The 27,838-nt window shown below is 38.7% G+C and overlaps 1 protein-coding gene across 1 annotated transcript in view; it reads left to right on the top strand.

The window, feature by feature from the left end:
* Positions 1-27,838, top strand: part of BRIP1 (BRCA1 interacting DNA helicase 1) — a 384,399-nt gene that overhangs the window by 323,620 nt on the left and 32,941 nt on the right. The window contains exons 15-16 of the mRNA XM_089676644.1: positions 6,695-6,854; positions 11,928-12,049. Of these exons, the coding sequence (XP_089532770.1) occupies positions 6,695-6,854; positions 11,928-12,049 (282 nt within the window). The remainder of the gene's footprint in view (positions 1-6,694; positions 6,855-11,927; positions 12,050-27,838) is intronic.

The following is a 27,838-nucleotide window of genomic DNA, read 5'->3' as shown; positions in this document are numbered from 1 at the left end:
CAGCACTATTATGTTCTGCCAACTGGGAGCCTTCCCCACCTGCAGAATTCAATAATCAATCCATCGATCGACATCAGTACAACCAGCCTGACCATAGACTAATCAAAATTTGTCCGGTCCCTCCTAAACTGGCCGAATTTTGTTCCATCTATGGCCGGTTTAAACAAAAATAAATAATATGAGAATATCTAAAAGTGCAAGAAAAGTAAAATAAAGAATATGATTATGCTTGCGTTTGATTACCATAACTTCATCCTTTACACTAAGCTAAGTGCATTTTTGCTTTTCAAGCAAATTTTCCATTAGCTTAATGAATGAGGTCAAGTTGTACTAACTTTGATCATATAATCGTGCAAACAAATATCTAGATTTTGTAAATTTTGATTGCACATGATTGCAATGTGAATTTTTACTTTGGTTCACTTAAGTAAGATAAGTGAAAACTCGCTTTGCCCTTTTCTCAATGACACATAATCTTGTCCCTTTTTTTATAAACAAGCCACACACTGTGAATGTGTTTCTGTTTCACTGTCTACTGGCCTTAGGACTATCAATCCCCATACCATCCTCCAGCTACACTGTTCTTTAATTTGGAATTAAATCATAGCCTATTCTTGGCATACTCTACCAGCGGCTGGCAAATAAAGAAGCCTTGGTAGGTGATTTACATTTAGTGTAATTTATTAGTAAATAATGAGACTCATTTCTTTCTCGGTTCTTTGGTACATAGTGCTTTATTTTAAAATTTATAAGAGAAAATATGTGTATTCCTTTTTTACACTTATATAAACGGTTTTCTTTTTTTTTCAGCAGCCTTTGGCGTGCAAAATATTTCATTTTTCATGACTTTTGTCACAGTCAAATGCTTCATTATTTAACATGGTTATTGAAAAATTGATGGTATGTTTATACCAGGGAGACATCCTGTAGGCTTCAGTGTTGATTTATGGCACTGGGAAGACAGTTCAGTGCTGCTTTCTTCTATGGTGGGAGGCACTTTGTCACTGTCCCAGTAGAGAAATCATAGCAGTGAAGTACTCTGGTTTGTGAGCTGAGTTTTTGACAATAAATTATTTACGTCTTACTGTGTTTTTGAGCATGCAGCAAGCTTAATGCTGATCATAATACTTTGCCTTTCTCCACACTTGGGGTTTGCTTTTAATGTCTTTTTTCCTTCATTTAAATATGCATAGTAAAACTAGCAACCAACAATTCTGGTCACAGCAACAGTACCATTTAACTTTTTCAGAATAAGGCACAAACGTTGTAAGCACAATCTATATATAGATTGTATTAAAAAAAAAGTCTAATTTGCAGTATATTACTTTGGCTTAATATTTCAAATAATGTTAAATAGAAAGTTTTGGTGGATTCAATGTTTTTCTGCATAAACTGATTTTTCAGTGGAAGGGAGGGAGGGGTGGGTGGATGGAAGGGAGGGAGGGGTGGGTGGAAGAGAGGAAGTGAAGGATGGTGGAAGTAAGGGAGGAGAGGGCGGGTGGAAGGAAGAGAGGGAGGGAGGGAAGGAAGGGGTGGGTGGTAGGAAGGAAGGGAGGGTTGGGTGGAAGGAAAGGAAGTCAGGCTCACCATGACTCATTCAGAAGCATCAGAGCTGTCGGCTGGTGTTTTCAGATTCACGCCCACACATCCTCTGAAGCTGCACGGACTGGAGTGTGGACGGTCACAGGGAGAGGCAGAGCAAATCCAGACTCTCTCCCCTCTTTTCCTATTGGTGCAGAGGATGGAGGGAGGGACTGGGCACTGAGAAGAACACAGCAGGGGGGGAGGGGGGGTGTCAGAAAACTGAACCATCAGATATGTTCTGTGCAGTGATAGGGGTGGTGATGAGCAGCGATCTCCTGTATGACTTTCAATAAAGCAGCTGGAAACTGATTCTCCTCCTCTCCCTTCTGCGGCTTCCAGCTGCTTTATTGAAAGCCATACAAGAGATCACTGCTCATCTTCGCCCCCACCGTCATGCCTCCCACACACACCCAGTCCCAGCACTGCCCACCGCCCCCACCTTATTTCCACTCGTGGGCGAGTGGAAATTAAGAGGGCAGCAGGGATGGTTGGCAACTCTCCTCTGGGGGGGTGTTCAGACCCCCCCCCCCAATCTCCTCCCCTTATCTACACCCCTGATTCGGGCAATCAACATTCTCTCCTGATTTTCAACAAAATGGCCACAGTTGCACCCTTATTGAGGTCACTTTATCTTTTCCTTTAGCAGCTGTCCATCCAATTGGCTGGGGAACTTAGGCAAGCCATGGCAGCACTGTTAAATTAAACCTGGTATAAAAAAATGGTGTTAGGGAGATTTATGCCATAATGTACCAGTATGCACAACAAATTAGTACATTTTGTCAGACCTGCCAAGCGATCCCCTCCAGAACTGCTTTGCCGGTGCTTACGGGGAGAGACCAATAGAGTTTCTTCTGTCATAAAAACCCCACCTGTTTAATTTTTTTCATTGTGCTTTAAGGCATAGCTACATGACTCCTGTACCTTAATTACTTAAGACTGCACACTTTCATCCCCTTCCAGTCCAGGCCATTTTTTAATTTTTAGCGTGGTCACACTTTGAATGATAATTACTCAGTCAGAGAAAATGGCTGACTGCACTGATATACAGTAATATCAGAGCAGTCAGCCTTTGTACATGAGCAGTACAATGTCACAATAGAATATATAAAATACAGCCTTTGTTTAAATGTGTGATCTGCGACCCACTGTGACCCTAGAGGGCACATATGAGAGGGCGTATGGGTATGTCCAGCCATTACATTTAAACAACCGAATGGGAGCTTCCCCGATGCGGGTGGACATTGTTGAAGGGGCCACTGGCCAGGGCAACACATAATCATATAATCTATAACATGATGGTGAAATTTCACATAATTTTAAATAATTTTGAACCTGCAGATTTTATTAAATAACAGCTGGTGACCCTGCCATGTAGATCTGCATTCAAGTCTGTGTCCCAACTGTACTGCTGCATTGTCATTTTATAACATGGGCTTTCAAATGGAGACTACAAGTCACCATTTCAACACAATATGCAGGCCTGGACAGCTGTTGCAACTATCCAAAAATCCACTGCTGCGCAGCCATCGCTGGAGCAAGTACATGTAGACAGGCAGTGGCTGTAGGAAAACAGCAGCACTGAGGTGCATCAAATGATGAAAAAAAAAATGTATTTAAAAAAAAACAAAACCCAGTTGTTTATGCTGCAAAGTGCTTTAACAAAAACTAAATGCCATTTACTTAGCGTTTACTTTATAAGGGCTAGTTCACACCAGATGCAGTCTAGTGCGGTTTTTTTTTTTCTGCATCAAAAATGCATGCACAGTATTTTCAATGTATTCCAATGGCCCTAGTTCACACCAGTGCAGTCAGTTCCAGTCAGTTTCCAGGGCAGAAAACAAAGTAGAACATTCTGCATTTTTTCTGCACAGAACTGTACTGGAACACAGCAAAATGTATCAAAAATGCAGGGGAATGTGGTGTGAACTTTAAGTAAAAACACACCTGGAATGTGGCTGGAGTGTGAACTGGCACTAAGTGCATTTAAAAGCAGCTATCATGCAAATTGTATCTGTATATTTACCTGTTCAATTGTATCTGTGTATTTGCCTTCTAATTTCATGTCCCTTATCTACCAAAAATGTAAGTGAAAAAAACAATCTACACAGTTTTCCAAATTAACAAATGAAAAACTAAAAAGTCATGACTGTGTAAATGTTCACCCCTTTTCTGTGAGATCCCTAAATGAACTATGGTACAACCAACTGCCTGCAGAAATTAGATAAATGATTATACAGTCCACCAGTGTGCAATTAAAGTGTCACATAATCTCCAAATAAATACACCAGATTATCCACTTGCTATACATTTACTGAGGCAGGTTGGCTCGTACAGGCACAGTCACACACCTGTATGTCAAAGCTTTCTTCCAGGTTGCACGGGCACATGTCATTCGTTGCAGCACAAGCTGATCAGCAGGTTCCGGCCAATGATTTATAGTCGGGACCCACTGAATGAATGACAGAAGAGAGTCCTGTGTTGGCAAACACAGGGCTATCTTCAGATAGCACAGATGTGCCGCTTTTTTTCTCCCTGCAAAGCAGAGAGTAAAAACCGGCACATTGCTTAGTAAAATAGCACACAGTACACACACTAAACATTGTTAGGCACATATTTAGCCCCTTGATCGTCATTCCTAGTCAATGTCATTAGTACAGTGACAGTGTATATTATTAGCACTGACCACTGTACTAGTGTCACTGGAGATGTTGATGGCAGTGTCAATTAGTGTCAGATTGCCTGCCATACTCTTAGAGTCCCACTATTGCTACTCATTGCCATTACTAATATAAAAATAAATAAAAATCCCAGTATCTATAACATAGTTTGTAGACGTTATGACTTTCATGCAAACCAATCAATATACACTTATTGGGTTTTTGTTTACCAAAGACATGTAGCAGAATACATTTTGGCCAAAATTTTATGAAGAAATTAGATTTTTTTAATTTTTTATTGGATATGTTATCTAGCAGAAAGCAGAAAATATTGTGTTTTTTGTTGTTCCAAATTTTGGTTCTTTTTTTGTTTAGATTGCAAAAAAATAAAAACAACCCACTGGGGATCAAAAACCACCAAAAGAAAGGTCTGTTTGTTTGAAAAAAAAAAAATTATACAAATTTCGTTTGCATACAGCACTATATGACTGCACAACTACCAGTTAAAGTAGCACAGTGCCGAATAGCAAAAAATTACCTGACCATGAAGGTGTTAAAATCTTCTGGCACTTAAGTGGTTATGTTACACAGAATCAAGAATACAAATATTGCTTTCAGAGATACCTTTTTCGAGAATCACCAACCAGGGTTGCATTAAAAAAAAAAGTATACCAAACCTTTAGCTTTATGTGCATTGCTAAATCAGTTATTGGAAAAATATAATATGGCTCCTGTGTGACTCTGTCTAAAATTCCCAGACGCTATTGTTAATATGCAATATTCATATTTAGCTGACTAAAAGAAAAGTTAAAAAAAATTATTTTTTTTTTTACTTCTAAGCCAAAAGCTAAGTTTGGCAATCATCACAACTGATCAGACTTTGTTGTAACAGTATTCGTCTATTTACAACTAAATACAGATTGTTACTTGTATTTGTGTGTTGTTTTTTTTTAACTTTATTTGCATCATAGAAACTTCTTCATGACCCTTCAACCCTCTCTCTTAGCAGCACTGAAGCACTTAGATTTTAAAGCAATGCTTAACCAAGAAGAAAATATAAGCATCAAGCACATGAGAAAATGTGCATGGCAAAAGGCTTTTAGATCAATGAATTTCCTCTGAGACTCACTGACTTTTTGCACTAACAGCAGCGTTGATACTGTGATTTTATTAGGAACGTAATAGATTTTTTAGTTTTTATTCTCCCCAAGTATCAGCTGAGGCAGGTTGAAATATTGTTTAGTGTTTCAGTTTGGTGAAATGCCCAGTAGATTCTGCATGGTATAAAAACCTAAATGGAAGGTTCTGGTTAAATCATTTGATCTGTAAATCATTTAGCCATCCTTTCCTTACAAAGCTGAATGGCTCGTTTGTTTCACAGCTCACTTACATCTTGATATTACATATCAATATGTTTACTGCCCAATTGGAGTGCTAATTTTGTAGTCTCTTTGCAAGCATAACAGTTCTGAAATGATTATAGTTGTAACAGCTCCGCTGGCAGCTAAGTGAGCGTGTAGTAAATGTCATTTCCAGATACCTTTCATGACTCTGCATTGTGGAACATACCTATTAATAAACATTACTATGTAGGCTGAATCTGTAGACTTTTCATACTAAACAGAGAGTTCAGGTATTTTGGATAATAAATTAGATTATTAATCTGAAGCTATACTTCATAAACTATCTGTCTTCTTAAACCAAAGTGCAGTAACCTATAGTAGCCAGTCAATATTTGCAGTTTGTTGCCTGGTATCAGAAAATTGAAATACAGTTCTCATAGGTTACTGCACTTTAGCTTTGTTGGTTTTTTTGTACCAAATAAACTCAGTTTTTACATATTCCGTTTTAAAGCCATTTTCTAAGGAGGCATATACTTTACTTTTTATGCATATATAAACTTTTGAGAGGGTTTTTGAAAATTTCTACACCAGGGGACTTTGGTAGGCAAATTTTAATTCTGCAAGCAAGACTGGATTTAAAGTTGGTAACTTAAGTGAACTTAAAACAAACCTGTCACTTTCCCATGCAGGGCATTGCCACAGGCTTTTTTTTTTAACACCGCTCTCCCAAGCAGCTCATGCTCACCTTTCCTTATATCCCCAGCCCTGTAACAACTTGTTTTATAACTAATATTGTGGAAAGTGTTATTTAATAGGTTATTTTGTAAAAACATAGATGGTTTATAGAATTACTGTGCCATTCAAGAAACACCATCTTATATTACCAGAGCTTAAAATCTCCCTTCAACACCATTGCTGGTAGACCATTTTGGCCCTGGACATTGGACATTGTTTTTCTTGTTATTTGTTTAAGCCATGAAAAGGACAAATTCCCAGCTAAAGGTTTAGCATAAATACAATAAGGCAAGCTTCACTGTTAATGAGACTGCTCTGTTGATTAGTATATTAATATAAACACCGCTGACACTTTCTTAAACTGAATCTTTTCAGATGTTGGAAAAACTGAAAGACAGATGGATGCATACAGGCTTATGGGAGAACTTAGAAAGAATCAAGACAGTCATTAAGGAACCACAAGGAGGAGATAAGACGGATTTTGATAAATTGCTGCAGATCTATTATGATGCTATACGTTTTAGAGGTGAAAAAGGTACGTCTGACAATTTGTTTGCAGTAAGTGCAAATGATACGTAATCTAAATATGTGCAACTATAAATATTTAGCCATTAGTGTAGTAGATACAAATGTAATGTCTCTACATATAATTTTGCCAGTTTTAGTTTTTCATGCACAGTATGTCGAAATGTATCTATCATATTGTAGAGGACACAGGAATATTCATAGACCATCAGTTGCATGCCACTTCCTGCAGGTGATTGGATACTGTCTCCCCCCAGTGTATCCATATAACCATGCCCACTTCATGAGACTCATGGTTTTTTTGCTAGTGTTCTTCTGTAATGAATGCTTTCTCTTCTTGTAGAAGAATTTCCAGCTAATTTTCACCAGATTTATTTTACCTTCAACTGACACTTCTATCAAAATCTAACAGATCATGGCTCATTAGAAGTCTCTGGATCCAATGCTCTTGAGTATACCTTGGCAGGCCAGCCTGTAATATGTTTTTTTTTTGGTATCAGATCATGTGTTTGGCGCTTACCTTGGCACATTGGGCAACAGATGTAGTTGACTGCTATACAGGTCCAGAGTCCTTGTCCATTCCTACAGCACTTTACACCCTGAAGACCCCTTAAGGGGTATGCCCACCCCAACGGGCAAAACCTGGACCCTGATCAGGACTATTGATGTGGATAAGTGATGTTGTCTCCCTTTTTTTAATCAGATTTTATTTAACCAGTTGCCTCCTGGCCTATAGCGAGATGGTGACCAGGCGAACAGCTCGTCCCTCTGGGTGGACGCCATATGGCGTCCTTTCCGGAACATGCATTGTGCATGCCTGCAGGGCCGCCCTGTGGTGAGATCTATCACCGGCCATGTACCTCGGATACGGCCGATGACAGATCTGTGTACCGACCCCGTTGCCAGTACCATGTGACCTGCTGTGTCCAATCACAGCAGGTCACATGACAGTTGTATACAATGGATGGCTTCCTTTCATGCCATCCATTGTATACAAGTGTGTCTAGCTGTGAATGGTCACAGCGATCACATGCACAAGCTAGGCCAATCACAGCCCAGCTGTGTCATGTGGTTAGCCGTGGCCAAATCACAGCTAATCACAGAAAAAAAAGAACCCTGAATGAATCGAGTTTATTCAGGTAAATGCTTGCTTATAGCAAATCAATTCTTTTCTATTAGCAAATTGTGTAAAAAAAAAAAAAAAAAAAAATCACTTCCCCAAAGTAGTACAATGTTACTATGGTAACATTACACTACTTTGGTCATAGTGAATTATGAAAACAAATCTTAAAAAAAGAGAAAAAAAAATAATAAAAAATTAAAAAAAAAAAAAATCTTTTTTTTGTACTGTCACCAGTCAGTGTCCCTGATCACTGCCATGCCAGTTATATGATGACGCTGTACTGCACTCACTGGTGACAGTATGTAAAAAAAAATAGTGAAAACCATTTTTTTAATTTCTTCTTCTTCTGAAAAATTATGACAAAAAAATTTCAACTTCAAAAAACTCGCCATGCCTGTTATGAAATACGTCGGACTGTCTACTTTGCAAAAAGGGATCATTTGGGGGATATCTGTACTGTTCTGACATTCTTGGACCTCAAGAAATTAGATTGGCTGTCAGAACTTCAGGATTGATCAATATTCAGATATATCCCATAGTTTGTGAACTCTATAACTTTCCTACAGAATAAATAATACTAATTTGGGTTATATTCACCAAAGAAATGTAGCAGAATGCATCTTGGCCTAAATTTATGAAGAACAATTAAACTTTTGCAAAAAAAAACAAAGAAAAACATGGGTTTTTTTGTTTTAAATTTTCGGTCTTTTATTGTTAATTTAGCAAAAAATAAAAATCCCCAGTGGTGATTAAATACCACCAAAAGAAAGCACTAGTTGTGTGAAGAAAATTATAAAATTTTAGTTTGGGTATAATGTTGCATGACTGCACAATTGTCTTTCAAAGTGAGACAGCGCTGAAATCTGAAAATTGGCCCGGGCAGGAAGGGTGTAAAAGTGCCCTGTATGGAAGTGGTTAAAGAGAGATTTTATACTTTAACACCACTGTGAAAAAATGTATGTTAATAATACACAATATTTAAACCATAGTAGGAAAAGAAATACATAGAAAATAGACCTATAAAGGATAAAGAATAAAAAAACCCATAGGGACCCAAAAAGAAGAAAATGTATGTTCCATCCATTGGAGCCATATAACATTTAAATTTATACATAGAATTTCTCAGATAATAAGTATGTTTTTCATAGGAAATATACCTATTTAGATCTGTTATCCATTCAGAAAGAGTTGGTGGGTGAGGCAAGGTCTGTTTAAGTGCAATCTGCCTTCGGGCTCTGAATAAAGCTCTAGAATTGATGAACACCAGATAATGGTCCATAGAATAAGAGTCAAAATGGACTAACAGGCACGTAAGGAGTTCCACTAAGATATTACTGTAGTCCCCAGTAAGACATTCAGAGTGCTTACAACCTCAGCCCAATATCTCTTCAACTTGGGATATCACCACATAAGATGGATAAGGGATCCTGAAGAATGACCGCACCTATTGCAGCTTGCGTTACCTCAATTCTGTTTCACTGTTGCACTGATTGTAAAATAACATCACAAATCTCATTTCCAAATCTCAAATCTCAAATCCCTTTCTCATTGTGCTCTACAGATCAATAGAAATCTCAATAAGAAGTGTTCTAATAACACCACATACATGGCAGAAATCAAACCCTACGTAGATGGTTCCTATACAGTATTGTCAAATATATACAAGTAGGATAAAGAGACAGAAAAAAAATCAGATGGTGCTGGTATTGCATTTCTCAATTAAAGAAACTGGTAAAACCATTTAGAATTAAGTGTAAATTCATCAGTTAGTTGTACAAAAGACTTCACCGCAGTAGAAAAAATAGGCATAAAGCTGCCTTATCTGTATGTATATCATCAGTTCTTACTTGACTTCCCCTCCTGTCTTTTGCTATTTGGGTACTGGGTATCCGGGAAGCTGGTTTTCATTGCTTTCAATTCTTCCCTCCCTGGACAGGGATGGGCTCAGGCATTGCATATTTGGCTTTTTGCTGCACCTTCCCTTGGAACCTGACCCTTCTTCTCTTCACCTCTTTGCACGTAAGTCCCTCCTTGGGATTACACCATCCATTTCAGACTCGTGCAGAGTGATCACCTGATCACATTTTCTTCCAAAGCCTTTTGTATGCCAAATAGCTGTTTAACCACTAGCCTACAGGGCATTTATACCCCCTTCCTGCCCAGGCCAATTTCCATCTTTCAGCGCTGTCACACTTTGAATGACAATTGCGCGGTCATGCAACATTGTACCCATTTGAAATTTTTTTTTTTTTTAGATAGATAGAGCTTTCTTTTGGTGGTATTTAATCACCTCTGGAATTTTTATTTTTTCTTAAACCAAAAACCACTGAAAATTTTGAAAAAAAAACATTTTTTCTTAGTTTTTGTTATACAATTTTGTAAATAAGTGATTTTTCTCCTTCACTGATGTGCGCTAATGAGGCTGCAGTGATGGGCACTGATAGGCTGCACTGACAGACACTGATAGGTGGCACTGATGGGCACTGATGAGGAGGCACTGGTAGGTTGCACTGATGGGCATTGACAGGCATCACTGATGGGCACTGAAAAGCAGCACTGATACATGACACTGATAGGCAGCACTGACCGACACTGTTAGGCGGCACTGACTGGCACTGATAGGCAGCACTGGCTGGCACTGATTGGCAGCACTGATAGGTGGCACTGATTGGCATTGATAGGTGGCACTGACTGCCACTGATAGGTGACATTGAAAGGCAGCTCAGATGGGCACTGATATGTGGCATTGGTGGGCACTGGCACTGATGAGCACTGGCACTGGTGGACACTGACAGGTGGCACCTCTGGGGCCACACTGATCATCAGGGCACACTGATCATCAGTGCCCCGATGATCAGTGTACATGTCCCCTCAGCGTGACAGCTCGAGAGGAGAGAAATGCCGATAACCGGCATTTCCGTGTTTACATGTGATCAGCTGTGATTGGACATAGCTGATCACATGACCGAGCCGACATCTTCGGCTCTTTCCGTGATCCGCTGTGTCCGAGGGACACAGCGGACCGGCGATTGCCGCGCTGCGCACTTCCTGAGCTGCGCATGCGCATTGAGAATGGTAGGACGTCATATGAAGTCCTATCAGAACGAGAGAACCACCTTGCGCCCGTCTTTGTACTATAGGGCGGGCGGAAGGTGGTTAAGCCCTGCTCTAACTTTTGTTGGCTGCAAGATGCTTCTGCTGTTAACTGTTTGTACGGGTCAGTTGACCTTTCTTTTGTTTTGTGAGTCATTTGCTGCTGTTTTAGCCGGTTTGTTGCCCAACCCTCAATTTATTGCTTTGAGACATTCCATGATCTATCAATTCCTGTGTCCTGTGCTGCACAATACGTATAGGAATTTTGATGTACCTGTAAAGTCCCTCACCTCTTTTCTCTGTTATCTCCTTATGGTTTACTAAAAAAGCTGGAGTGGGGTTATATAAATACACTGGGAGCTGGATCCAGCAAAGCTTTTGCCAGTCTCAGGTAGTTTTTTTTTATCCAAGGCTTATGTCAAGTTTGTAATAAAGAATTCAATACAAACAACTGTTCAACAGCTCTATCTATTCCAACAGCAGGAGGCAGATTTATCTGTTTACATTTGAAGGTTTGTCTGCCTGGGACACTATAGGGTCTATTTATAAAACAATGAATGTGATTTTCACCGAGCATTGGTGGATAATTAGTTATTGGCATAAAAATTGTGGTCCTGGAACATTCTCCAGCAGAGAACACTTGATGAAAGTCACATTCACTGCTTTATATATATTTAGGACTGTACATGTTTTACTGGTCTCAGTGTTATGTCGCATTGTTCATAATGCGTTATTGTATCATAGGCTTTAGAGCCCCTGATCTGTGAAACTATGTCTGTTAGAATAGCTGGGAAACTATTCCAGTTTCATGGGTAGCTTCATTTAGATGTATTCTAAATAACTGCAATATTGTTTATGTGGTTTCAGATGGTGCCCTGCTGATTGCCGTTTGCAGAGGTAAAGTGAGTGAAGGTCTGGACTTCTCAGACGACAATGCCCGGGCAGTTGTTACTGTAGGAATTCCTTTTCCTAATGTAAAGGATCTTCAGGTATGTTTGTAATCGCTGCAGTTAATATTGCTATATAATATTAGATTTATTTTTTTTAATGAAAGCATTTGAAGAATTTTTGGTTTGACCTTAAAGTAAACCTTTACATTGCCCAAGTATGCTAACATTGTGGCATATTCATAATTTGTTTATGCAACATTTTGTCAAGTCAGCAACAATGTTCTCATCTCTGGTAATTCCGCCAAGCTTCTGACGCGCAAAGAACAATCACACATGGCAATCACAGGAAGAGTAGAAGTGTCTCTGACGTGATCTGTGGTATGAAAAATATCTTGCTCCACTGAAAAGTAATCTATAGCTTTGTATTTCAGTTATTTCTAGCCTACTGCTATTAACCACTTGCCCTCCTGAAGATTTACCCCCCCCCCCTTCCTGACCAGGCCATTTTTTGCATTATGGTGCTGAATTACTTTAACTGACAATTGCACGGTCATGCAATGCTGCACCCAAATTAAATTTACGTCCTTTTTTTTTCCAGCGAATTGAACTTTCTTTCAGTGGTATTTGATCGCCTGTGCGGTTTTCATTTTTTGCGTTATAAAAAAAAAAAAAAAGACTGACAAATTTCAGGAAAAAAACTAATTTTTTTGCTATTAAACATGTCCAGTAAAAAAAATAAAAATAATAAATTTAGGCCAAAATGTATTCTGCTGCATGTCTTTGCTAAAACAAAATCCCAATACATGTTAATTAATTGGTTTACGTGAAAGTTATAGCGTTTACAAATGGCAGTATATATACTGGAATTTTTTTTTTCTTACTAGTAATGGTGGCAATCAGCGACTTATAACGGGACTGCGGCAGGCATTCTGACACTGGGGGGAACTGATATGGTGTCACTGACATCCCCAGTGACACCAATACAGTGATCAGTGCTAAAAAAAAAAAGCACTGACACTGTACTGATAACACTGGGCAAGAAGGGGTTAACATGAGGGGCGATCAAAGCGTTAACTGCGTGCTGGGAGTGTTTTAATGGGGGGCAGTGTGTTGGTGCTTCACTGTAAGCACACTTCTTTGTGCCCAGTGTGCCCGAGCCGACAGGGAGGAGGACTGTTAGTAAACAAAGCAGCCCTCCTCCCCGTCGGAGATCCTCGGTAATCACTGGGCTCCAGCGGGTAATAACTGTCCAGGACCCAGTGATTGACAGTCGCGGCCGCAAATGGTGGCGTGGGTAGGATGCTCGAGCGTACCCCCCACCCGGAAATACAAAATCATGTGTATATATATATATGTGATTTTGCGCACTCCTGCCGCCTTGTAGCAGTATATCTGCTATAGGGTGGCAGGGATGTGGTTAATCAGAATGATCTTAAAGTTTGTAAGCTTACTTTAAGAATCCCACACCGTTAGTTTTAATCCTTTGATACATATTCACTATGCCCTGTAAGTAGGCACTGCTGAGGCACATAATTCACAGAGCCTGTCTTCTGAACTACAGAGGTCCTGAGAGGAGGAGTTTCCGGAGGCGGAGTCAGTAGCGGAATTGCTGCTTGCAGGCAGCGTGGTACCATAGGATATGTAGTCCTTAGAAATTTAAACTGTAAGTAAATATCAGAGGGAAAGCTGCAACACATGTAGGGAATCCAGGAAGTTGTAGAAAGAGATGGCCAGCGGACAGGCAGAATTCACAATATGAAAGAAAATTTTTCATGTAAGGATTGCCAAAAATAACTGTTGTTTGTATTGCTATTGCAATCTAATGATTCCCTTTAAAGTGGTATTACAACTAAAAGCAAATATTTATTACATTGCAGCTTACCAGTCCTTAGATGCGATTCCTGCGTTAGCTGCCTTTCTTTTATTATTTTATTTATATCTGGTGATCTAGTCAGTAAGTCTGTTGTTTTTCAACAGAATAGGCTCTCTTGCAAATGATGCAGTTAAAGTATTGAGACAAACTATTTACCACTAACACTTACAATGATCAGCTTTTAGGTATTCATGGAAAACCTTTAAAACTTGAAAAAACTGTTGCTATATCTGCTTGTGTAACTCAGTGTAAGCTGCAATTTGGCTTCAAGTTTCTGCTAGTACATCTATCACTCCCCTCCTCCCAGACTGACAATGTTGCTGTTCAAAGGTGCCCCCTGTGCTCCTTCATCCAGAGCGGGGGAACTTTACTAGAGGAGGTATGTTACTGGTCAGATCACCAGTGGAAAACAGAGGGAGAAAGTTTAAAAAGAGGAAAACTAATGCAGCCACCAGTAAGGATTGGTAAGATGCAATATATTACTTTTTTGGTTTGGGGTATAATACCACTTTAAAGGCATAATTCACCTTTACCAAAAAACTGTCTATGCGTATAAGGGACATATGTAAATGAAAACAAGCTGTGTAGCTTTGACCAAAATTGAATATAGCCCTTGCTATATGTGTAGGCCATTTACGTACCTTATGACATTTGACTGGAAAACTCCCAGGAGGTTGCTAGGCCATTGCTAAGAGCGACCCACCTATACTGTTCACTTTGTGAAAAGAGTGAGCTCTTTCTCTGATTCAAACACCCTTCCATTCCCTTTTTTCCTCTGATACAGTAGCTCTGAGTGCAGAGTTTAGGAGCTCATTTCTGTGATGGTGAAGGTGAGTAGTAATAGCTGAGCCTCTCTTAGCAACATCCTGGGAGTGTTCCAGTCAGGCTTCACGTGGTACATAAATGGTCTGCACCTTTAGCAAGGGCATTATTCAACTATTGTCAAAGCTGCAGTTTATTTTTATCTAAATGTTTGAGGTGATTTTACCTGTAATGCTTGGATCTTAAAGGAGGGGTATACCCCGGAAGCTTGTCCTGAATATGTGGATGTTAGTGCAAATAAAAAAAAGCATTACGCACAGTACTCAATATAGTAAATTATTCAAGGCTGCTGGAAACCTTTTTTTCCAAGAGTTACATCATCTATTCCAGCTACAAAATAGAAACGGAAAGTACTCAATTGTATCCATCTACAGACATCTGCAGGTAAACTAACACTTTAAGGGCTGGCTCACACCAGATGCAGTCCAGTGCAGTGTTTTCCATGTATTTCAATGACCCTAGTTCACACCACTGCAGTCAGTTTCCGGAGCAGGAAAAAAAAAATAAAACATGCTGCAATTTTTCTTCTCTATCAAAAATGTACTAGAGGGGAGTACGGTGTGAACTGTAAGCAAAAACGCATCTGGAATGCATCCGGAGTACGTTTTTTGTGGTGTGAACTGGCCCTAAGATCATTTACTGAATGAAACCTGCACTGAAATATGTAGGCTACTGTTCCTGACTGACTTATAAAATTACTAGTTTCTTGTAAAACCAATGACGAAAATTGAATATATATGCTTTAACATGTTGATGTCATGTCAAAAGCATTTTTAAATATTTGAAAATCTGTTGCATTAAAAAAATACCTTGCGGTCCTGCCATTAGGGTCTTCATTCAGGCACTTCCTGTTATAGGATAACAGTGCTCTGTCCCTCCATCCCAATTGTTCTGTTTTGTCATCCTCTCACATGCCTTCCCAATGGAGACTACAATTGGCCATGCCTACATACATTGCACAGAAATGGTCCAGTGTTGTCACCATTAGGCATGGAGTTTGCATGTTCTCCCTGTGCTTGCGTGGGTTTTCTCTGGGTACTCCGGTTTCCTCCCACACTCCAAAGACATGCTGGTAGGTTAATTGGCTCCTGTCTAAATTGTCCGTAATATTGTATGTATGAATGTGAGTTAGGGACCTTAGATTGTATGCTCCTTGAGGGTTAGGGACTGATGTGAATGTACAATATATACAGTATGTAAAGTGCTGCGTAAATTGACGGCGCTATATAAGTACCTGAAATAAATAAATAAATTAGGAAACCTGTAATGAGAAATGATAGCTAGCAGCTGCTGGAGGAAATGCATATACAGGGGTTCCACAAAAAAATAAACAATACATGATTTGCAGATGTGAAAGTGATGACATGTTTCACATTGAAAGCAGAAGTGATGTAACATTCTTTTGCTTCCGCTGTGTGATGAGACACCTAGCTAACAGGTGGGAAGCCTCACTTTTGTCATTCACTGCGTGCGCTGCTAGTAATACGAAGTTGTGTCAGACTCGTGAAGACTGAGAATGAGCTCTGTAGTCACTTTTGCAGCAGTTGTTTTCTTATTCCGGATCACAATCCTGCACAATGTCTTTTTGACCTTTTGTCTCTTTCGCTCAATTGACCATGTCGACCTCACTTATGCTTCTCAAAACACAGGTGTATCTTGATTTATGCATTTAATGTATTCTCCGGGACGTTTCGTATTGTGAAAAATTTGTAAATCGAGACGCGGTTTCCCATAGGAATGCATTGAAAACCAATTAATCCATTCCAGAGGTCAGAAAAAAGTTATTAAAAAAATCGCTGTCACTATGGGGTTTATTTACTAAAGCTGGAGAGTCCAAAATCAGACTCCCTTCTGCATAGAAACCAATCAGCTTCCAGGTTTCATTGCCAAAGCTTCATTGAACAAGCTGAGGTTAGAAGCTGATTGGTTTCTATGCAGAAGGGAGTCTGATTTTGGACTCTCCAGCTTTAGTAAATAAACCCCTATAGGTCAGTGCCAGTTTTTAAATGTAATTACGGCTTCTTTTTTATTTTACTAATAATTTTTATGGCTGTAAATAGATGGTTCATCAACCATTATTAAATCTTGAAAGAGAAGTTGAATTGTCCTACAGCAAATTAAAATTCTGTGTTTTATGTAGTTCACACCTGTGAAAACCTTTACATAAAAAGCAGAATTATCTGTTGGTGTGTGCGGAACAGCAAATTGGTAATCCTGACTGCTTTGTTTAGCTGCCATCCTGAATCATAAATTTGTGGGCCTTCCTGTGTTTCATCATGGAAGATATACAAGAACTACCATTTTCTAAATGCTAGTTGTCTGGTTGTTAACTCTCATTTCTTCTATTGAAATTAGTGGACTTTTCTCCAGTGGATCACAGACTACAATTAAAAACTGACAGAAGTTACAAAACATGTTTTGGAATTGGACTTTAATAATAATAAATTATCAGAGACAGAAATGACTTGCCTGTGTGGGTGATTTTGAGAGTGGCATGTCTCCTGTTGTGGTTTTGTCACCTATTAATACCTAAGCTAAGGTGGTGTAGTTCAAAAGGGCTTTTTTTATGTCCAATTCTGGCCATATACACAGCAACTTTCTGTCAATTTCAGACTGCTTTCAATCGCAAAAGTGATTGCGTGGGTCAGCCCAACCTAACACATGTTGTCATTTAGGTATAAATCTACAGTTGCTGGTAAGTTGTCTTTATCCATTTGGATGCTACAGCTATTTGCTTTCTCTATGTCAGGAATAATCCTTTTGGGTCCTATTGCTATCATCACCATGGCAGCTGGGCAAAGCTGGGAATTTTGGTAGGGGTATCTTGTTATGCTCAGCTTCCAGCTTGGTCCAATTGTCTACATTAAGTTTTTTTTCTTTAATATAATTTTCTAAAGATTTTTGAATTTTTGGCAAGAAAGCACACATCTTACTTGATTTGGAGTAAATGTATAGCTTGTGCAAACATAAATACCAAGTTCTGTTTAAAAAATATATTTTAAGCAACATGTATATGGGAAATAAATTAAATGTCAGTTAATTTTGGGTGTTTTATATTCTGCCTTAATAGAAGGAAAATATACTACTGAGCCAAATATGTGACCAGTTTGGCTTTGACTAGGATTTCCTATGCCCACCTCAGGGACCTCAAATTAGAGGTAGGAAAATGTTGAAGCCAAGTGTGACTTATTTAGTTCTAGATGTAATTAAGCAGGCTTATCTGAGAGGCGTAAAATTAGTAATTTTTTTTTCTGAAAAAGGTTGTCTCTTTGCATATCCACCTGCAACAGTTTCTTTTAATCCATTCTGGGGGGGGGGGGGGGGAAGAATAATTAATAACTTTGGTTATGATGCTGTGCTGTGTGGCTACTTTTTATCTTTTTTTTTCTTTTTAACTTATTTAAGGTTTAGATTTATAGGGGGCCCCTTTGTGTTCTCAACTGTTAGACTATCTTATTTTGCCAGCTAACCAGTGTTATTTAAATCTGAAGTATTGAAGGGAAACACTATGAACTCCATTCATCAAAGCTTTCCACACCTCTTCTGCAAGCCGCTGTTGTATTATTTCCTCTATAGCAATGGCCATGGAGCAGGTGTGGAAATTGTATATGGAACACAGTCTGTGGATTGTTTCCATGGTATAATTTGTGAGCAATGACAGAACCCATCATATAGTTTTTTTTTCTTAATTTTTGCTTTATATCTGAATGTTTTCTGATTGGCGGCTTTCTACAGGTTTCACATCTCAAACTGCAATGTTCTGCCAGGTTGCTTACTCTGTTTCTGTAACAGATAAGTGTAATTAAATATTTTTTTTTGTGAAAAGAAAGTAATTTTAATGTTATTGATTTACATTTTACAAAGTGAAAATCATAGATTTTTTTACTTGTTTTAAACAGTGTTTAATGTACGCTGTTTTCCCTGAATGCTGCTGGGATCTAGATGTATAGGAGTTCACTATTTGAAGTAAAATTAAAGGGAAACAGTAATGATTGGATTCAGTCTGCCTTTTTTGGTTATAAACTGATATTTTGTTATTTTTATTGTTTAGTTATCAGCATTCAATACATAATGCAGGAACTATTTCCTTTCACACTGTCTCTCAGTGACTTAAATCTGTGTGAGCTGTCTAAACACAGCAGGCAATGAGAAGGATGTGTCACTCCACTCATTCAGTTGTGTTTGTAGATTGAGCCCTGGTTCACAGTGTCATTGGATGCAAATAGAGAAACTGAAAAAGGGCACACCGACCTAGTGCATTATCGTTTAAAGATTTATTGAAGAAACAAAGTAAGTATCATACAATAGACATAAAAACACAGGCATGTCAAACTGAACAAGATGTAGGATCCAAACAACATCTGTAATTGGCTTATATGGATGTTCATGCCTATGCAATCCGATTCAGGCAATTGCGACCTGGTTTTCAGGTGTCGTTAACTTAACATTGACACCCGCAGCAGATTGCATGAACACAGTGTGATTGTGATGCAGTGTGGGAAATGCACAGGAATTGCGGCGAATCCTGCACTGCATCCGCTTGAACCCAGGCTGAAACCTTAACTATTGCGTTCTGTAAACAATAGGTCTCTACTGCAACGATAGCCTTGAAATCAATACCTTGTTTCAGCTTTGCACTGGAGCAGTGTCTAGCAAAAAAATAAAAATGGTTCACTCATGAAAAGTGCATTTATGTGCTGACCCTTTTTTCCCTGTTTGTCATTGCTAATTAAAAATACTTGGTGATCCTGCCAGTTTGTATCTCTTCCTGGATTGAGGCAACAACATTATCCATAGTTAGGTGTCTGTCTTAGTATTGTTGCCTATGTGCACATCCTTCCGTGGCCATTATAATGAACATTTTGCATATACAGCATCCTTTCCCTGACTGGTACCAAGCTGCGCACACCACAAGCAGGCTTACCTGTGGAGGCGGTCCTCTGCTGTCAATTGATTGCAACATCTACAGGGATCCTCATTGTCATTAATTCATACAGTAAGCCGACAGATCAGTACCGCCCACTGTCCTGATCCTATGGATTGCAATAGCTTCATAGCGGACACATGACCACTCAACAGGGATAAAAAAGTATTTCCAATTCTATTTTACATTGTGATTTTAACAGGAAATTTTGTGTGCAGATTTTGTATATTGGGAATAAAGAATATGGTTTACATTATATGTTCAATGAGGAAAATAATTATTTGATCCCCTGCAGATTTTGTACATTTGCCCACTTACAAAGAAATGAAGCGTCTATTATTTTTATCATTGATTTTTTTTTTAAATAATAGAGACAGAATATTAACCAAAAATCTAGAAAAAAACATGATACAAATGTTACAAATTGAATTGTAGTTCAGTGAGTAAAATACCTATTTGATCCCCTACCAACCAACAATAATTCTGGCTCACACAGACTGACTGTGCTCATGTGGTACACAGATTAGTCCTGTCAATTTAAGAAGGTGCTCCTAACAACTCATTATGTATATAAAAAACACCTTTTCACAGAATCTCTTTCTTGCATTCAAGCCTTGCCACCATGAGCAAGACCAAAGAGCTGTGAAAGAATGTCAGGGACAGGATTGTAGACCTGCACAAGGCTGGAATGGGCTAGAAGACCATCAGCAAGAAGCTTGGTGAGAAGCAGGCAACTGTTGGAGCGATTATTCACAAATGGAAGAAATAACCATCAATCGCCCTCGGTCTGGAGCTCCATGCAAAATTTCATGAGAAAAGTGAGCAATCAGCCCAGAACTACACGGGAGGAGCTTGTGAATGATCTCAAGACAGTTGGGACCACAGTCACCAAACAAACCATTGGTAACACAATACGCTACCATGGATTTAAATCCTTCAGCACCAGCAAGGTCCCCCTCCAGAAGATGCATATATAGGCCCATCTGAAGATTGCCAATGAACATATAAATGATTGATAGGATTGGAAGAAAGTTCTGTGGTCAATGAGACCAAAATTGAGCTCTTTGAAATTAACTCAACTCGCCGTGTTTGGAGGAAGAAAAATTCTGACTATGACCCTAAGAACACCATCCCTACAGTCAAGCACAGAGGTGGAAACATGATTTGGGGCTGTTTCTCTACTAAAGGTTCAGGCTGACTTTGCCGCATTGAGGGGCCAATGGATGGGGCCATGTATTGTAAAATCTTGGATGAGAACCTTCTTCCCTCAGCCAGAACACTGAAGATGGGTTGTGGATGGGTTTTCCAGCATGACTCAAAACATACCAATATGCCAAGGCAACAAAGGAGTGGCTCAAGAAGAAGCATATATAGGTCATGGAGTGGTCTATCAAATCTCCAGACCTCAATCCTATAGAAAATTTATGGAGGGAGCTGAAACTTTGAGTTGCCAAGCAACAGCCAAGGCATTATAAGGATTTATAGAATATCTGTGAAAAAGAGTGGACCAAAATCCCTCCTAAGATGTGTGCAAACTTGGTGATCAACTACAAGAAATGTTTTACCTCTGTGCTTGCCAAACAAGGGTTTCTCCAACAAATACTAAGTCATGTTTTGCTTGGGGATCACATACTTATTTTACTCACTGAACTGCAACTCAATTTATAACATTTGTATCGTGTTTTTTCTGGATTTTTGGTTTTTCTGTCCCTATTATTTAAAATGATAAAATTTTAATATGATAAAAATGATAGACCCTTCATTTTTTGTAAGTGGGCAAACGTATAAAATCTGCAGGAGATCAAATAATTATTTTACTCACTGTATGGACTTTTTGAGTAGCTTCCTCCTTTTTTTCAAAGTTCATGTTCCTTACAAGTAAACTTCTCTGTTGCTTTTACTGCTAGCTGAACAAGGTTCTGAAAGTGTCTATAGACATTGGATGTAGGTCATACATTAGTAATCTAGTTAATAAATCTTTCACTGTCCAGTAGTTACATGTGCATTGTATTTTATGAAGCACAGCTTTTCTCTTGACTGTGCCTGAACAAGACTGCTTTTTGAATAAAGGCTGCTTCACATACCAGCTGCAGCTTTAGAAACCCTGCAGATAGGCTGAATGGCATGCTATTCAAACAGCCAAAACTTTTAGCGCCACAAATTGCTTGTAATTTGCCTGTGCCTTCTGGCTTCCTGCACATTCCTATTCACCAGTTAGGCAGTGCATCATAGTGATGGACCCACATAGTTGTAAGGGAGTAGAGCTTAGTGGCAAGCTCCAACACCAGCAAAAAGCATTATCTTCAGGCTTTTTGACAGCTCTTTCAGGTACTTTATACTGTAGCAGTTTTTTTAATTTTAAAGACAGTCTTAAATGTAATTTTCTATATGTGGTAATGGTTATTTAAATTGACTATAGATATAAGATGATGGTCTTAAAAAATGTGATAAAGATCTGCTGCACCATCTTTTTTTCTGTAATATTCACATAGACTTGCCTGCATGTATCTTACAATGGTTCATGTGCAGTACATGCACAGCAGATACGAGCAACTGCTATTAGTGTAAGAGCATAATAGGCTAACTGCTGAAATTTTTAATCCAGTGTAAACTATGAGTTAAAGACTGTTATAAGGATGGTTTTGTTCACCAAAAGATTAATTATTTTGACATGCATTATTGAATAAATTATGATTTCAGCATAAAACTTTGTGTATGGACAACCTTTTCCACCATTCTTCTTTAATGAGAATGCAGCTGGCCTTTAAAGTTTCACAGCTTACTTGCTTGGTTTTAGTTTTTTTTATCCAGGCAGTGCTATATTGTATGAGTGCATGCTACTCCCTTTTGTTAATGAACTGGGAACTTTATTTTGTAATGCCAGAGCAGCATTTCCAATATCCTCTACTGTAGGTTTCTTGTGTTCTGTCACATACGTAACAAAGACACTGCTGACAAACACCAGTCAAATTCTTACATTCACTGGGCATTTTGTATTGGTGATACATGAAACAGAAAAAGTAAAGTTGTATAAAATAAATGTAGCGGAAAAGACCAACCAACAAATTGTTTTCCATAGACTTTGCAATCATTATATGAACCTGACAACTTGTAAATGATGAAGAAATGTGTCATCTATAGCATGTACCCTGCAGAGAATAGTTTTTTTATTTTTGTGGTAATAACAGTAGATATAGAAAAAAATAAGAATTTCAAAATGAATTTTAACCAGCAACATTGCAAGAAGGATATTCTTATTTTTACTGTTATATGCCTTTATTGTACTTATAAAAATTAGTTGAACAAAGTCACAGATTAGGATGAACACTGTTAATTGTGCTAAATAAATGTTTACTTCTATGTTTCTTATTTACATTTTCTCTATGGAATGTATGCATGCTTGCCAAATTGTATCAAATTTGTAAAAAAAACTACATTAAAGCAGAACTATGGCCTCCACTAAAAACAGTGCCTGGGTGCAACAACACCGGGCCTGTCATCTTGTCCTTTCCCTTCCACCTACATTCCCCCCCCACACACACACCTACCTGTGAAAAGACACACTCTTTACATTTTTAAAAATATATATTTGTTAATACATGAGATATACTTTCCATCTGTCATAGTTATTCTCTTGACATGTTTTCACAGCCTAGACATAAACCTTCTACTTACTAGGCGTTCGCCTAGACAATGAATGATCTACACGTTGCACAAAAATGCAGTCTCTACTAATGTTGCTCCATACTTGCTAATAGACTTCACAACAGTGAACCACTTCTATTGGTCCTTTAAAACGGGCTTTGTCTGCTTTGTTTAGCAGGGGATCCTTGAGCAGAACTTCTGCTGAATCTGAGTTGAACAGGACAGTTTTCTGACATCCTTGCTTGTTTAGTTTTTGTCCCATTTTGACAGCAAACTCGTGTTGGATCTATGGGCTTCCAGGTGTAAATGGGCTTGTGTCCATTTACATCAGGCTACCTCTGATCCAGCTAGTTTAGGTCAGGAAAAATTCCTTTCCTTTCCCTCCACCGCCCCAAACCTGGACAGACTCATAGGTAAATGGATGTAAACAGCCACAAGTCTGTTTATATCATACTGCCCATAAACCTGCATAGTGAAAATCTATGTGAAAGGGCCCTATCTGTTACTGCATAGTTAATAGCCATATCCAGGGCCTGATGATCTATGTTCTTCAATATCCTTTTATTCTCTACTGTTGTTTGTAAGCCAACTTTGTATTCTCTCATCACATACTTGAGTGCATTGTAATCTTTGAATATCATTTTAATTAAAATTCATCTTTTAAAATACCTTCCAAGGGCCCACAGATACCTGTAAATCCTGCCCGTGAAGTCCACCTAATGCAGGTGCCTGTATTGGTGTGATAACAACGCTGCACTGCTTCTCAATTCAGAGCAGAGTTGCCATTATGTAGGCTGTGCCTGTTGTACTACAGTAGGATGAAACGATGATGCAGGAGGTGCTATCAGCATTGTCACTGCTGGATCAAAATTATTTGCCAATCAACACCTGGCCACACCTAGTCCCGCCCCCCTGCTTTCTGGGCTGACAGCTTTGCCTCTGTTGCTAAAACCCTCCCATTCTGAGCTGCAGTATCTGGGAGCATGTGAGACACAATTGAAGGAGGTTTTGGTTCCATCAGCGAAGGTAAAGAAAGTATTTTTGTTGACTTTAGGAGACTTGTGCCTCACATAACTGAATTCAGTACTTATTTACACTGCCATACAGGAGGCTTTAGTTGTGCTTTAAAAAAAGATCTTACCATATTAATATATTTTGAGTATTTTACTTTTCTTTTATTTGCCCTTTTGTGATATGATTGTAGATAATAAAAAAGCCAAACACTTCTTTTCATTTCTTATGAATAATTTAGCACAGCAATTTCTCAAGTAAGACTAATACATATTTTTTTAATACGCCTTCATTAGTTTACTTTTCTAGTCCATAGAGCATTCCAGAGTGATTTGCTTGTGTTTTTTTCTTGTCCTTAGCAAGCAGGGTTGACCTTTACGTTTTTACTTCACTGTCAAAGTATGTTGAAGGCTTTAAAAGTGAAGCTATCACCTTGGGGATTTGTCAGTTTGAGTGACACTTGCTAGTTCACCTAAACTGCAGTGGCAATGAACGTATGGAAGAGCGTTGTACCTCAAGGGAAACTTTTTTTTTTTTTCAGTTCACTTTTGCTTCACTGGACATGGATTGAAATTCCTCTTCAGAGTAGAATTTTGGTTGCATTAGTTTTTAATCAAGTCACTTGTTCATAGTCACAGTCCCTCAAAGCCTTTAAGTCTGAGATGAGTAGATGGGCCTGAGGTGAATGTGCTACATGATTTGTCGAACTGTAAAGCTTTCTAAGATTCTGCGTACTGCAGTTGACATTACTTAAATTGCACAGTGGTTCTAGCATTATATAAGCCTTTCATGCCCTTCTTGTCAAAGGGATTACTGGTGAGAGTGCTAGATAATGAATGGACTAAGTGGTCTCACGGATAACGTACTTTAGTGATCAACAATGCCTCTGGAAAATAGCATATATCTTTATGTAGCAGCAAGCATCCTTTGAAACTATTAAATTAAAGGCATTGTGTCACAGTGTGAGGAGGCAACATAAGGTAAAGCTTAAAAAAATACTATTATTTTTAAATTTTTAACCTTTTTAAGATTTTATTATAATCAACCATTCTCATTGGACTGCTTTTTACTGCTTTTTTTCATATACCACTTATAGCTATTTTGCTGCATCAGACAAACGTAATGACTTATATTGTATTTCTGATAATGACAGTTTCTGATAATGACAGTTACTCCATGCCATGCAGTTTGAAACCAAGAAAAGTGTATTATATCCACATGATCATATGGCATTTTTCCCAAATGAGATGACATTTGGCCAAACTTTATTGTGCCAGACTACATGTATCATCCTTTTGTGAAATGATAGTATGACCCCTATTTATATTGAACAGGATATATGCTCTTAGTGTTTAGTTCACACTTCACTGCATTTTTGTAATTAATGCTGCAGCTACAGGAGAGCCCTGTCATATGACCTATGAAAGTCACATGACTGGTTTCCTACTACTTCTCCCAACTTCCATGCTCTTCAAAGTTCATTTGAATGAATTGGGCTTTGCTTTCTTTAGCATCCCAAATCGAGTGAAGCAGAAAACATATACAAAGCCAGCACCGTGGTTAAATTGAGTGCCTTAGGATCTTTTTTTAAAGCAGCAGAATATCAGTGTTTACACCATACCACTTCTTTATAAATATCCCCTATGTAGAAGCATTTGCCAGTATTTGATTGAAACAGACCAGTTTGTTAAGTCTGTTTGGCTAAGATACCACCAGCTAGGCCCTTTGAAACCTCTCAGGGTTTCCTTTGTGAAGCCAGTTACATTAATCATTCCTTACCCTACCCAAAAAAGTTTGGGCTTCTGATAAAAACTTTATTGTTCCTTGTTTCTGCAACACCCTCAACTGCCTAAGAGTGAGGCACCCTGGTTAACCTTATTATAGGTGCAAGTTGTTTTGCGAAATCCTACTTGTACATTTTATTTTCATGAAACTATGCCTGGTTCATATTTCTTCTGCTATAACACAAGGTGTGGCAATGCATAAATTGAGATTTGTGCATGCCTAGCAATTATAGGCATTGGTACATAGGTATTTAGTAAATAGGTATTTAAACTTTATGTCTGAATATCAAGGCTTTTATAGTATAGTACATTTTTAACCTGATGGTTATTGTAAACAATTGTTAGCAAAAGATTCCTAGTCTTTATGTTAAACTGACACTAAAGGTACATTTTTTTTTCATTAAAGTAATGAATATGTTATACTCACCTGCTCTTTGCAATGGTTTTCCACAGACCAGCCCTGATCCTCCTCTTCTGGGGTCCCCTGCTGGCGATCTTGGCTCCCCCACATCTTCTTTGCGTGCCTCAATAGCAAGCTGCTTGCTATGGAGACAAACAGTGCGCTCGTTCCCAAGCTGTGTGTATCTATGGAGCCACGCTCCTTCTTACTGCATTTGATTGATCGCAGTCCTGTCCTGTGTGATAAGATAGAGAGGGAAGAAGAGATGCAACTGTGCACAGAGTTTGATTTGTTCTCCCCTCTCTTCTCCCTAACACAGGGAGGGGGAGGACAAAAAGCAATGAAATGATTAAGGTTAAAAAATGTTTTGGCTTTTAAACCAGTTTAAAACTGAAATCCTGGCAATTTTTTTTTACCTATACAGTGTAGCTGTGCCCATACTTCATGGGTTAACTGCTCTTTTTTTGTGTAGGGCAGGGGTCTCCAAACTATGACCCTCCAGCTTTTGAAGTACTAAAAGTCCCATCATGCCTCTGGGAGTCTTGCCAGTGGTTGTTAGAGTCTTGCAAGGCCATGTGGAACTTACAGTTCCTCAACACCTGGTGGGCCATAGTTTGGAGACCCCTGGTCTAGGGGATTGGCAAGCCAAGATATACTCATGTAAACGCCAATCCTCCCAGCGTAAGGTCCCTGCCTTTCCAGCCCTGACCAATTTCCCCCCTGTGGTCTAGTGGTTTTGTTCAGTGAACTCATCATCTCGCCCATAGACCAGCTCATAGTCCATAGAACAACGTTTTGTGTAGGATCAAATGAGTAAGTATAGGCTCTGTGTTTACCCTGAGACAAAACAAGCAGTTAACCCATGCAGTGTGCACAGCCCCACTGCATGGGAAAGAAACAATTTTGACCAGAGTTCTGCTTTAATGTTTCTGAATCCAAAGCTTTTGTTTAGCTTTGAAGGGGCTGGAACTGCTGTTGTTTTTTTTCCCATCTGTGTCTTATTAGGGAGATTTCTCTTAATTTCCTGTCATTAAACAGTTGACCTGGAAACAGGTATCCCTATTTGAAGATTTTCCCTCTATTTCAGTTTTGGTGGCAACACAAAATGTTGGCTTTTCATTTCCCTATGACATTGGTGATCAGGACAAATAGAGAGGGTGATCTCCTCAACAGGGACACAAAGAGCAATACAAACATGACAATATTTTAACCTCTCATCCCTCTATGCAACTTTTTTTTTATCAAAAAGTTTTGTCTTTAATATACTTTAACTTATAACAGACACACAACAGGAAAGGAGAGAAAATCTCTTCATAATGAAGGGACACCTGTTCCAGTTGCCACCAGGCTTCTTGTGGTTATATGTTTGCTATTTGTGGATCATTAAAATACATACTTGGTTATCATGGTTATTTTAACACTCCTCCAC

Source organism: Staurois parvus, unplaced genomic scaffold (genome assembly GCF_062004578.1).
Source record: "Staurois parvus isolate SC_StPar_1 unplaced genomic scaffold, SC_StPar_1.0 ptg000172l, whole genome shotgun sequence".
NCBI classification, from domain to species: domain Eukaryota; kingdom Metazoa; phylum Chordata; class Amphibia; order Anura; family Ranidae; genus Staurois; species Staurois parvus.
Note: the sequence above shows the minus strand (reverse complement) of the source record. Positions and strands in the feature narration are given on the sequence as shown.